The sequence below is a fragment of the Poecilia mexicana genome, unplaced genomic scaffold (genome assembly GCF_051168715.1).
Source record: "Poecilia mexicana isolate PSO_F unplaced genomic scaffold, ASM5116871v1 scaffold_13, whole genome shotgun sequence".
Classification (NCBI taxonomy): domain Eukaryota; kingdom Metazoa; phylum Chordata; class Actinopteri; order Cyprinodontiformes; family Poeciliidae; genus Poecilia; species Poecilia mexicana.
In genome coordinates, this window is record NW_028263382.1 from 12,296,966 (window position 1) to 12,311,205 (window position 14,240).

General features: G+C 37.3%; 1 protein-coding gene across 1 annotated transcript in view; it reads right to left on the reverse strand.

The window, feature by feature from the left end:
• Window positions 1-3,581, reverse strand: part of frya (furry homolog a (Drosophila)) — a 45,797-nt gene extending 42,216 nt beyond the window's left edge. Inside the window, exon 1 of the mRNA XM_088011684.1 lies at window positions 3,118-3,581. Coding sequence (XP_087867810.1) covers window positions 3,118-3,298 — 181 coding nt within the window. The 5' untranslated portion in view covers window positions 3,299-3,581. The remainder of the gene's footprint in view (window positions 1-3,117) is intronic.
• Between the last annotated feature and the right edge of the window lie 10,659 nt (window positions 3,582-14,240).

Below are 14,240 nucleotides of genomic sequence, written 5' to 3' on the forward strand. Positions count from 1 at the left end.
TCTTTCGTGATGGTTCATTTGCCAATCGACTTCAATGTAAGCTTCTTTGAAATCGAAACTACTTTACTTCAATACCAATTGGCAGTTCTATGGCGTAATGAACATGTGTCAACCTCAAGGCCCGCTGGCCACATGTGGCCCCCCAGCATTTTATAGGCCAATGATTGACTTAAAATAGGTTTTGAGCACGAATTGACTACAAACTACATTTCAACCAAAGGTTTGTAATGCGCTTTCTAACCAGACACTCCAAAGCTTCCGGTCCATAACTCTTCAACACGCTGACAGCTCCTGGTCAGAAAGACGCATTTAGTTCAGAGACCATGAGATGATATTCAGAAAGGATTTTTTAAATTAATTGATTTCAGTTGCCTCTGAGACTAAATATTTGCGTAAAGTCTATAATGTCTGCCCATGTGACTTGTTGTTATTATTTGTTTGCTTACCTTTAAACACTGATTTAAATATTGTAATTTTTAAACTGAGCAGTAATTTTACATCCATGGAAACTCAAATGTAATATTTAAAACTTCAATACAAAAAATCTGATATTTAACAATATGAGGTGGTGTTTAATTTATTTTTAACATTGTATTTTTATACATTTATGCTAGAGGTGCCCAAGTCTAGTTTTCCAGAGCTACAATCTGCAACTTTAGATGCATTCCTTCTCTAACTCACCTGGACCATTGACTCATTATAAGCCTCTACAGAACTGAATGAGGGAAGTCAACCTTTTGTCTGGGGTGTGTTTTAGCAGGGATGCACTCCTGATTTGTACCGTCAATGTGGCCCGTTGAGGGTGGCCAATATGCTGAAGTGGCCCTCGGTGAAATTGAGTTTGACACCCCTGGTGTAGACTTTGTTTTCACAGAGCAGATAAATGTCAAACATTGACTAACAAAGAAAAATAATCTGCTGCAGTTTCCTTGATAGAGGTCACATTTTTAAATCCATCTGTAAAATAGTTCTAAGTTTTTACCATAGTTTATGATAACTGCACTTTAAATTGTGTCCCCCATTTATTTTTTAATATGGGATAAATTCTGACTTTAGTGTACATTTTGTGTGCAAATTTGTATTCTTGGCCTTGATCATTATTTTGTTGATTGAATCTTTACATCCAATAAGTATTCTTGAGCTGTTAAAAAGAAATTAAATCGAAAAGGAGATTTCCCCATGGATCTGGGCCATGTGATTGTTTCAACAAATCCCTCGATAACTGATAGGTGTAGGAGTGAAAGCTTAAATGACAGTCATTGAATTTAGGTAAATATAGAAACAGTCTGAAATGTTAGCTAAGCACTTCCTTTAGTTACCTGCTCCAGATTAAACAATTCCTCAGCATAATCAAGATGGGAGTTTAATGAAGACTGAGTGGTGTCATGCATATCTACACCTTAATGTTATTGGACTTTCAACCTTGTAAATAGTATACATTTTTATTAACTTAAAGAAATCATGGACTGGGTATTGAAAAATCAGATGATTCAGATAATATCAGGGGTAGTAAACAAATCTGTAAAAATAAGCCCCATGTAAGGCCTGCAATAACACACAGACCTGTCCTCTTACTGTACTGTTTTCACAGACGCCTTTACAAAGTAAGCAGAATAACTTAGCAAAGTTTTAGAATAGACTTCAGTAAAACACCTCAGTTTACTGCAAAATATTTTCTTTTGATGGCAACTTTGACCTCTCAGCACACATTTCCCCACATTACAAATTATTTGCATAATAAACATTATGTAAATTTGATGTTCTGTATCAAAATCTTAATTCTTAAACCAGCTCATTCTATTTGAATGATGTGGTTGTTGGAGAAATAGTTTGACTCTTTCCTGAAGTGGAAGGCAGAGCATGTTCCTTTCCCTCTAAGCAGATTTTACTAATCATCGGGAAATGCTTTCCTTATAATGGCAAGCCAAACCTCTCATTACTGGACGAAACAGTCTGTTGGATTCTTTAAACACAGAACAAAGTTCACTTCTATGACTGATTTTTCATTGATAATCTGATGTGGCTGACTCATCTGGTTAGATGAATGAGAATCTCTGTACAAAAATATGAGTATTTAACCTCTTAAACATCAGCCAAATCTCTGAGTTATGTCCCTAGAGAAAACCTTAGCGCTTGGCAGCCCGCTATGGGAAAAAACCTGGCTTTCCATTGCCTAGATCAGAGACTCTCAGATTCTAGACTCCTATTCAAATCAGCACTAAAGACCAGGTTGACCTGGACCAAGACAAAAATTCATGACTTGAGACTATGTGGAAAACGTGAGCACAACGCAGAACAATGATGTAATAAATGCATCTTTTAACTGTTTATCAAAAAAAGATGCAGCTATGAGGAAATTCAGTCAATGGATATGATGTAAAACCTTATTCAGATTTATCTACACCTGTCACTACAACAAAACGGAGAAAGCGACATTTGGTGAAGTAGCGGATAGGATCAGTGTCAGATATTAAGAAGCTGAACCGCCTCACTAGCACTCTCATAGTAACATACTGTAATGACACCTTTTTCCGCCATCTGTTGTACACTTAAAACATCAAGTCAGTGCGTTAAATATAGTTTGCAGACTATAAAAAATATCGTAAACCTCTTTTTCCAGTTTAATGTAAGTGAGCAAAGCCACAAACACATTAAGTACTTATTAAAAGTATTATCAAGCTCTAATGGAGTTGAGGAATGTGAGGTATGTCTGTCCGGTTGAGCCATTTCTGTGGTTATCAAGTTGAAACTCTTTACTCCCTTCCCTCGCTAAATGCGATCTTTGTAATTCAAGTTACTGCTTGTTTTTGCGACTCATATTCACTGGAAGGTGGATATGGTCAGAAATTTGGGGAAGTATAGTACGATATAAGGCTAACTTGTGACAGTGAGGTAATCTACATAGAAAATGTGCACTGTATTGCATCAGTGTCTGAGTCCATTATTAACAACCCACCAGATTCCTGTGTAAAGATGACACGTACTATAGGGAGGTGAGGAATTTCCTAAAGTGATGCGAATAACAGCAGAAGTACCAGTAAGATGGTTCTTCATTATTAAAATCTAAATTTTTACTAATTGAAGAACAAAAATCTTACAGTTTAGAACAGGACCTACTTTCAAGAATGGTGGGCCTCTTCTTCTGACGCATCTTTTTAAACTTCCCTCTGAAATCTTTGGGTGGAAATGGATCCAGGGGTGAACTGGCAATGTGGCTCAGGACGACTTCACCCACTTCCTTGGAACGACTTGTTTCCATCTTAGCTGTGTCTTTCACAGGATCTTCTTCTAAAGACATGTTGAACGGCGGGAAGCCCAAAGGTTCTTCTTCAGGTCTTTTAATAGACTCATTGGAAGCAGCTTCAACGTTTTTCCACTAGACACCGGTGCCAATGTTCCGCTTACTTTTCTTCTGCCAACTATAATCTTGACTTTAGAGATGCAGCCAACCTCCTCAGTTTCAGCCTCTTGATACGTTTTAACCTCTGCACTTGTCAGGGAAGTCCAGCAACAGTAACATTCATGCACCGGGTAGTTATTGGATTACTTGAGGAGCCCCTCCTCTTTTCAGCAAAAAAGGCAAGAGTCAGAGAGGAGAGGGGGAAAGTCATGACTAAAGAGGGTGGGAAAAGAATAAAGAGAAATTGCTCTGACAGCTCCAACATCCCTGCCTACTGTAAGCTCAGGAGGCCGTCCTGAATAAATATCCTGTATTTGTCTTGAGTCCACACATCAAAAATCCAAACAGGCATGTTCTACTCCTTGGAAAACACATCCCTTCTCTTAAAAGGTTTGACAACCAAATAGAAACATCTTTATTTCCAAAACCTGTCTTCATTCTTAAGGCCTGCGATTTTCTTTTTCTAAGCAGCACTGAAGCCATAAACCCAGAGAAAGCTTTGCAAAGACTGCAGCTCACTCTACATTGACTTTTCTCTCTTCCTTTTAAACCACTAAGTGGACACACCTACATTATGAACCAGTTTTTCCTAGTCTGAGAGACATCAGCAAGACAAACAGCCAGTGTATGTCCGTAACATGAAGGCGTTTTCAGTTTTAGGAGGAAACTCAAGCAGGGGAAACAAAATGGACACACACTTTTCTTTATGCTGCTAGGAGGAAATTAGGTACAAAATGATCAAAAATTATTTTAAACTTCACTGAACACACACACGCAGGCACGCACGCACGCACGCACACACACACTCACACCTACAGACACACACACGCACTCACACACAAATAAATGAAGGTGATTCTTAAAACAATACACAATGGGATTCACATGGAAACACTTTTCTCTGTTCAATTAAGTTTGACAAAGACAAAAAGAAGCCAAAAAGAAAACATTTTTCAAATAAAAACTCGTAAGAAGAATAAGAATTGCATGAGAATCTGAATCATGGCAACCTCTAGAGAGGAAGGAGGAAAGACTTGAAAGGTAAACATTTCTAATTAAACATAATTGTTGTGCCATGTTTATTAGAAATTTGCCTTTTTAACTTTTTATGAATACAAAGTAATGCAATCGCTCGATACCTGAAAGAAAAAGGTCCAAGTAGCTGAGAAGGGTCGTTTTGACTTTATGATGACACAGTTAAAGTGTGCCCCCTAGTGACAAGTCAGATTTCAGTCAATGTCATTTGTCAACTTCTGGAGTCACACATTTTTTAAATATTAAAATCTAAAAGCACAAAGCAGTGATTTAGGACATGCAGCAGCAACACGTTAGTATAAAACGGGATTCTCTTTAATAATTTTTGTTTTTTAAGACATCTGTGCATTTTATTTTACTAAAGTTAGACTCAATTTCGTTTGTATTGCATATATAAAAATATTGATGTAAACCAAAATGCTTCATAACCAAACTACACAGCATAAAAAATATTTGTAAAAAAAATAATTTTAATAAGGTATAATTGCATAGAGTAACTGAGAAAATGTTAAATAATAGTTATATAAAATATATACAGTATATAGCATGTAACACATTTTTATCTGATTCTCTGAATTAAGCCAAATGACTGGATACTTAAGCAGAGGTTTACATGAACGCATTGTCAACCAGTGTGTTCATGAAAGACGATGATATTCTATCACCTTTCTTTTTTGACAGTCAGAGTAAGCATTTCAGCTGCATGAGATTCAACCTCATAAGTTTCAGCCACAATGTGGTTATTCTGAACAGTATGTGTCTCTGACGGCCCACAAGCCATGATGAATGGTGCTGTGGCTTAAATCAAGCAGTGGAATGATTGTCTTCAGAACTTGAAATGGAACAAATCTGTTTATCTTCCTCAAAGCCAATTTTCATTTCACTGATTTTTACGCAACTGGCTGGGTTGAAATCTATGTCGTGCTGATATTGCCTGAACTCCTTACCTCCAAAACCTTCTTAGCACATTTTCTCCTCTCAAACTCTGGTCTGTCTCTTTTTCTCGCTCATTTCCATGGCTTATGCTCAACCTGCATCATATCAAAGTCAAAGGAAGCCAACTGATGTCTGTTGAAGGAAACCAGACTGACAGAAAGGAATAACAATCAAATTTTGCTTTGTAAGAATTTTATTGTCTCAGCTAAATCCGCATACTACTTGTTTAATCAGTTTTAGTGAAGGTAACTCAAAGTCTTCATTTTCTCTTTCTCTGTTGATTCCCCTCCCATATGTACCTCTGCTGACTTTCACTTTGAAAATGTCTGATATCGACCAAAAACATACCCCTCTTGGAACAGGTAACTCTGAAGTTGACTTTCTGTTCTCCTTGCTGTCTTCCTGTTGGATATTTTCAAGTTTCATTCCTCCTCCTTTCATAATTAATGTATCAAATATCATTCAAAAATCAAAATCGTCCACCTGCCAGCTTGACCTTCTCCCTACAGTGTTGGTTAAAGTTTGTCTTCCTTCAGTGGTTGCTCTCATAACCACTATTATAGAAGTTTCTCTTAACTCTGAAATTGTTCCTTCATCTCTGAAAACATTACAGTTCTCAAAAGCCTGGTTCAGTTCAGATTCCAATAACTTTGATAATCTTCGCTCAGTATCAAATTTTCCTTTTGTTTCAAGACTCCTTGAGAAAGTTGTTAGCTCCAAACTTTTCTCACACCCCAATAAGCACAAGTTTTATGAGCAATTTCAGTCTGGTTTGACAGAAACAGCTTTATTAAAGATCACCAGTGAATGGCCATTTGATGGTAGCTGAAATACCATTTTGCATAATATCCTCCATAATAGATCATCATCCATTGACACAAGTCATACTCCTCTCCTCTGGTTTACCGCTCACATTCAAAGCTGCATGCAGTTTATCTAACATAAATCCCAGTCTTTAAGCTTTTCATTTTTACAGTTTCTGCATGTGTGTCCCAGGTTTCTGCAGTAGGGTCGCTTGTATTCATTATTTACATGCTCCCTCCTGGCCACATATTCCACAAAAGTAATATAAATTTTTATTGCTACGCAGATGACACCCTGCTCTACATTTCCTCCAAACCCAATTCATTCTTTCCACGTATCCTCCTTTGTGACTGTCTTATAAATGCATGGTTTCTCCTCTAAGCTTGGGCCAACTTTACCATTTTAATTTTAACTCCTTTTATTGTGTGACCTGCTTTGCATCGCCACTGATTCGTGCTCTCTCACAGATCTTTGTCTGCCACTCATCTGATGGTTCCTGCTGCCCATCTTGTCACTACGGGGAGCAGAGTTTTCATCCGCTCTGCTTCTTGGCTCTGGAACTCCCTTGCTCTACTCATTAGGAATATAGACTTTCTTCCTTATTTGAATAACAGCTCAAAACACACCTGTGCAATAAAGTACAGTCACTACTTACATAGATTTCACTGTAGTCAGTTGTTTTACTGACTTACTTTTTAAGTAATTGTATATTAATTCTGGAATGTTTTTTTTTTTTGTTGTTGTTCTTTTGCAAGGTGACCTTAGATTTTAGAAAGGCAACCTTGCAAAGGGCTGGTTATGAACCATTCATTTCATCCAGGTGTGTTGAACCAGAGAAAGATGTAAAGTGGTTAAGGCTGTAGTGCAGGTGGAGGCATGGTACTGGTTTGATGAAACAGATTTGTCCATTTTATGTAGCAGGACTGTTGCTGTTCTGCAATCCTTCAGGAACAATGTTGGATTCAGATTATTATTATATTGGTCAGTCCATCTATCTGGATTTTTGGTTCTATTGGTCCAGCAAAAAATATTCCTCACTCCAAAGACTTTCGAGACATTTCTAGGCCAAAAGTGATGTATACGCCTTTCAGCAGAATCTGAAAGACATATACAGACATCCTATTGGTATCTCCTACTAGTACGAGACCTTTAGAATTGGAGGTGGAGTGACTGCTCCCTTTAGAGCTCTTCTTTTTATCTCTTATGTTGAGTCCAGCCATGCTACAAAAAAAACAAAACATAAATTACTAACTTGTATCTGATCCTCCTGTTGTTTGTGATTTATATTTCATGGCCAAATGAGAGGGTTTGAACATTGATGGAAAGGCAAAAAGAGAGCTTTGCTTCGTGATTCAACTTAAAAAAAAAAGACAAAACAAAACAAAAAAAACCCTGCAACGTCAACTTATCTGAACTTCAGCTTAGGTAGAAGCCAGATTTGGTGTATGATGTTTTAGCGTCTTAACTTTGTTTCTTCATGTTGGGCAGATCAGGCCGCTTGAACTAGAAAGAGAGCTGGGGACAGAAGGACATGGCTGCTGAAACCAATACCCCCTGGTGGAGCCAGAGGGCTGTTTCCATGGTGAGACACAGTTAGATCTGCACCGGCACAGCAGAGTATCATGAATAATGGATGCACATAAGTTCCTAATGTTATCGCAAACCAGCCAAAGGTTAATTCCAGCAATGCTGATGGACTCTTAAATGCCACACTCATGCAACAAGTAGATGCACACACAAGTCACAGGAGGAATTGATGCCGTGCAAAAACATCACAACTAATACGGGTGGAATTTGGTGTGTATGAAAATACTACATTTGCAAACTTTACTGAAGTGCTCAAACTGGTTGACTTTACTTTGTTTTAAAGAAAGGCTCAACCAACTGCAAGTCAGCACTCACAGAGAGTAATTATTCAGTGGGTCACATATTCTGTTCTCAGCTCCGATCAGCACACAAAAGCAGTATTCAAGGCTGCAAACAAGGCGACAAACAGCACCTGTTCCCCCCGATCTGGCTTCCTATTATCTGCCTGATAAGAGAGGAACCTCTTACTGAACACATACAATGCAGGTCCTGCAAAAGGAAAGATGAGCTGAACATTGAGTGTAGTCAGTTGAGGCGATTATCCTCTCAAGTATCAGATTAAATTCTCTGCCCATTTGGTTTGTTTTGAAATTTTTTTCAGATTGTTCTTGATGGAGGTTACAGAAAATTTAGTCTTTATTTGTATACTCAGAAATAAGCACAGCACAAATGCATCAACTTAGTAAAAATTATGATCAATATGGAGCTGTATTGCTAAAAAAAAAAAAAAATGTCTTGATGCATGCACAGTGTCAGTGAACACAACGTTTTAAAAATGATGGATCCTTTAAAATTCTGTTTGGGTTTCCCATCCAAAGATACTTTTGGTTCACAATGAAAAATGTTCAAAACATGTCTGATTTTTCCCTAGAGTGACAACAACCTTAAATAAGTTGAACTAAACTTTCAGCACCTTAGCACAAACAGGTTTGTTTTGGTTGCTTTGCAGAATAAAAACCAAACAATCACAGGAAGTGCCGTGCAGTGTGAGGATGGAATATGTCTGTGAGTCAACAGAAAAACAAACTGACATTCACATTCATGTAGCGTTCAAAAAGGATGTCAATAAAACATTTCTTTAAGGTATTGCCTGTCTTACACAATAACTGCAGAAACCAGAGGTATGGGTGTGTGTGTGTGTGTGTGTGTGTATATATATATATATATATATATATATATATATATATATATATATATATATATATATATGTAATTTAGTTCACTTGTGTAATTTAGTTGCACAAGTGAAATTGATTGATTACAAAGATTTATCAAACACAAATTTCAAGTGTATTGTTTCCACACATGTTTATTATTACAGCTAAAACTATTTTTTTTACAAAAGTCATTGTGTAACCATGTAATGGCCAATCCGATCATGTAGGATATTTATGATTTACAAACTGCCCAGCATCTAGAGAAGAATGATGCCAGATCCAACAATAACAACATGTCATGGGCTTCTGTAAAGGAACCAGTGTTCATCTTTGCAGTGGAACAGGCTGATCATCCAAACGTCACCCTGCACTGATGTAGCATTTCAAGCTGAAGGAGCACCAAACAATTCAACATAACAGATAGAGATAAAATATATTTTTTAATTGATCATATCTAATGTACTATTTGCTGAGTTCCGAAATGTTGAGTTGTCATTAGCTTTAAGTCATAATAATCAAAATCAACTAAGAATAAATGGCTCTGAAATTCTGACTATTTATTTCAAATTCTATTTCCATTGGCAAAAGATAATTTGAGACCACGGTTAAACCAAAGACAACAAAAGCAAAGCAAGTCAGTCATCTAAAATCACTAAAACTTAGTTACAGTTCAGGATTCTTTCTTTAGGGGAATTTATGTTTGACAAGTGTAGATAATATTTTGTATCTTTTCTACAGTAAATAACTATTTTAGCATCTTCAGTTAGTATAAATTCAGATTAATTATCCCCAAAAGTGGATGCCACTGGCTTATCTGAGAATGGCCAAGACCCAGGTGGACTTCAATCATCCTAACACAGTTCCAGTCTCAAAAGGATTTCCAGCACCCTTTTACTTTTCTATATGGTTATGAAAATCCTATCACTTACTACAAAAAGTAACCACAACCACACTTCACAATTTTAGATTAAGGGAATTTTAATGTTAGACAAAGATTACCTGAATAAGTACAAACAGCAGTTTTCCATGATGGTTTCTTTGATTCAGAGGAAAAACTAAAATAACTAACCTGGCATTGTATGAGAAGGGCTAAGAGCCAAAAATGTTATTTTATAGAACAATGTCTATAAATCCTACTAAGGCAATTTGCAATACAATTATATGTTTATGGTGTTGTCTGTAATTTCAACCAACTGAGGAAAAAGTAAAAATTATGATTGTTTTAGCTGAAAAAGCTGGATGGCTAAATACAATATTTCCTTTTGGATTGAGCTTCTCTGTGTAATGACCTGAGCTAACGGAAGATTGTATTGTGTTTAAACATTAATGTAACTGACACTTTCATTTTGCTGCTTCACATGTGGACTTTGGAAGTTCTTAGCAACAGGAGACTAAACAAGGTCTTACATTAAAATGAGAAAACAAATACTTTATCCAAGGAGCCACTGACTGAAAACTCTATAGAGCAAATTTTCACTCTACGGATTGTGAGCGGCACATAAAAAGAATTAAAACCTCACATAAGTAATTATGTTCTGTTTCCAATTGTAACTGAAAGGATTATGAAATACCTTCCAAAGCAGCTGGTGACTCTACGTCTTGCTCTTCATCCCAACATGCGAACTGTAACCAAGTCTCATTCTCAGAGTCCCTCCAGGAGCTCCACTTGTCAGGATGTCCTCTCTGTCGGTGTTCCTCCATCAGCTGAGTTCAGACAGACTCCACCCCCAGAAGCCTTCCAGCTCCTGGCCCTCCTGAATAATGAAAAACATGCAAAGCCTCGTCTTTCTTCAGTCTGCTCGCTGACCTGGTTCGGGGACATGTGAGCTGCTCTCAGACACATCTGCTGCTCTGTGGATAACTAAGAGAGAGCGCTTTGACCGTTAAAAGCATGATTTCTACAAGAAAACCAATGTTAATACGGCAAATATCACCGTAAAAAAATGTTTGGGGTTGAATATTGAAGATTGTATTTGGGTTTCCAGGAAAAGGTAAAGCTGTTCCAGTGTACACATCCAATAGCACAGAGAAGACAGATGCCAATCTGTATAGAGATGATCTTCATACAGACATAGCTATTGGCTGAGAAAAAGGACATTTTATAATCCAACAACTAAGTAAACAAATAAATAAATAAGGCAAATCAGGCTGTTTGGTTGATTGGTTAGTTGTACTGCTGTCTTGCAGCAAGGTAGTCCTTGGGAATAGAAAGTAGTCTTTCTACCAGGATTTTTCATGTTCCTTCCATTTGTTTGGATTAAATATATTTTCCTCAAAGCTGGATACATAAAACCTTTTAATGACAATGTCATTTTTATTCTTCAATTTTATCACCTTTGGCAGCAAATGCAGCCTTACATCTTCACAAATATGATACCACAAGCTTGGTAAACCTATGTTTGAGAAGTTTTTCCCAGTCCTTGTTTCAGAACCTCTCAACATTTGTGGATTCACCTATTGGTGATTTTTTTCCCCTGTGAAACATAACTCCAGAGTGTTTGTAGAAAACTCGTGTATTCACCGATTTTTTTTTTTTTTCTGAGCATATCTAAACTATTCAAAAGAAAATAAAGTTTTGTAAACTTAAATACCTAGACATAGTGTTACTTGAAAAGGTATTGGAAGGCATTTGAAAAGCACCCAATCCAGTAGCATCATTAATCGAATTTATCAACTTTTTTACATGTCATTGTTTTTCATTTTTCATTGTTTATGTATTTGTAAAAAATCATGAAATCATGTCATTATAAAGAATTGTGTGCAGACTTTTACATAAAAAGCAAATTTATTCAATTTACAAGTTAGGATGTATGTGGAAGAAGCATAGTGCTGTGAATTCTCACTGGTAGCACTGTATTCCGAACAAAAATTGAAAGCAATGATGTCCTGCATTTGAAAGCATATGGAGTCCTCTATCAATCCATCTATTTGTTATACCAAGTTAACTGGGAGGGTCCCAGGGGAGGCTGGTGCCTATGGGCCATATGTGTAATTTACTCTGCTATAATTATCTGTCTGGAGTTGCAGTTGTTCATATTCTATTCCATAATTTTCACATTATGGAGCAAATCGATAATTATTATGATTATTTTAAAAGCATGAGGGATGAGTACTCAGAGGTCTTGGCCATGACTCGTTTTCTTTAAAATGCTAAGAGAGAAAAACCTGACTGATAAAAGTTAAATGACACCAATCTGAGTTTTGTTTCAAAAGACACACAGAAACTTTGCAATTACAAAATACGAGCAGCTGCAACTTTAGTCAGATATTCATAGCTGGGTAAATTAAATGGAACCACAAAGAAATAAAAGGATCAAAGAAAACCTGATTGTGATGTGAATCCAGCAGATGGCGTCAAAGAACATGACTTTCAAAGGGAAAACTAATACACACAAATGTGTATGTTTACATATCTCTGTTTATTGCATTTGTTTCTTTTTAAAGGAATAACTGAGCGAATGAAAAAAATTCTAAAGTTCTATAGATGATAAATTCAAAATCTGCACTGATTTCCGGCGTAAAACTTCATCACCTCTGATAGCCTCTGTGGTTGATTTCAAGCAGAGTTCAATGACTGGCCATCAACTTCTCCTCCATTACCATTTCACCCACTCAGAATGAACATGTTTCCAATTCAAGATGATTGCATGCCCAAGAGCTCTGTCCTGACGAGAACAGCAAAATTGCTCCGTCAACTGTGTGCACACACCACAGCTGATCATGATGACAGCTCGAGCACAACTGAGCTGGTGAGCACCAGGTGCAATACAATCAAAAACAATAAAAAGAACAAAAAAGAAAAAAAAAGGAGAAACGGATTGTTGACATTCACTTTGGATCACTGGCATTTGCCTTGAAACACCCTGGCTGTTCATGTGCGCTTCAGTGCAATTTATGATTGTGCCTGGGAAAATGTTTTCATTTTCCGATCCGTAGGGAGCCAGATGTTCTCTCCTGCAACATATTGGCTGCAGCGGTAATTCTGTTAAACAACTGAGCAATGTAATAGCACGTCAGTGGCACAACACAAAAGACAAATGTCAGAGCTGTTGCATAACTTTGCACCGGAGCTCTGACCTGATCCAAATCCTCCTGCCTGAGTTTCTTTGAGGAACAGAGAAATCGGGGGGATAAAGGAGGTGTGTGGCTGTCGCATCGCTGTGCTTTGATGCACATGCAGGTACTTCTATACTCAGATGAAAGCATGCAAGCCAATTAAAAAGAATTCCCTTAACAAGTTGCGAAAGCAACGACGCACAGTGCAGAAAAATCCCTTTTTCTTGGAGATAAGCACTGCTTGACATTACACTTTGGGGCTTGCTTTGGATTCACAACATTCTCTAGAGATTTTAGTAGCATTCTGTTTTGAAGCTGCAGCAAATTAATATCAATACCAAGACCCTAAATAGGGTCAAAACCGTTGAGTCAAAACAGGACTCTGATAATGAGGAATGTGGGTCTACTTTCGAAGGCATTGGACAACAACACAGATGATGTACGATGCCACACAGCGAGGCAGCTGCAGGGGGAGACAGCACTAAAGCAGCAGGTCAGGGGGAGAGTGGATCAAAGATCTAATGTCTTGCGTGAACGCTCTGGCTGCAAGGTTTGGGCTGTGCTGTGTGATTCTGCAAACAATATTGATGTGACCACAGATGAGTTGTGCAAGCCTCTCCTAGCTCTAGTGGGTGTGTGAGCAAAGACACAGTCATTAAGGTGCTGCTGTGTTTTGATGGAAAAGGTATGTTAAACATTTTTTTGATTGTTCAGAATTGTCTTCAGTTTGTCAAGAATTAAAAACATAAAACCTTATTGTTAAATTTCTTAGCTGTTCGTGGAGCCAATTTTAAATTTTGCACGAGAAAAACTCAAAACCTTTGAAATGTCTTCAGAAGCAGCTTGAAAACAGCAGGGGGTATTTTCTGCAGAAGAGGAGCAGAATTAGAAGTAACAGTGATCTGACAGTGAGTTTGTCTCTACAAGACAAGTTCTGGGATTTGATGTAGAGATTTAAAGCTGACAAACAGCTGCTGAGAACAGATAAAAGTTTTCAGACACATGAAAGATGCAAAAGATACACGAGAACCTTTTGTAGTGCTCACAAACGCACAAGTTCTGACCTTAAACTCAAAAACGATGCTTTTTCTCAAGTACCATGAAATATGGGTCTCTTAGATTAGTCAAAATACCATGATATCCCACACTGATAGTGTCCTAAAAGTTGGAACATAAAATGACATAGAATGAAATTATACATATTTTTATATCCCATACATTTTATTTTTCTTTGCTAGAGGTGACTAAAAGTTTACCAAAAGTGC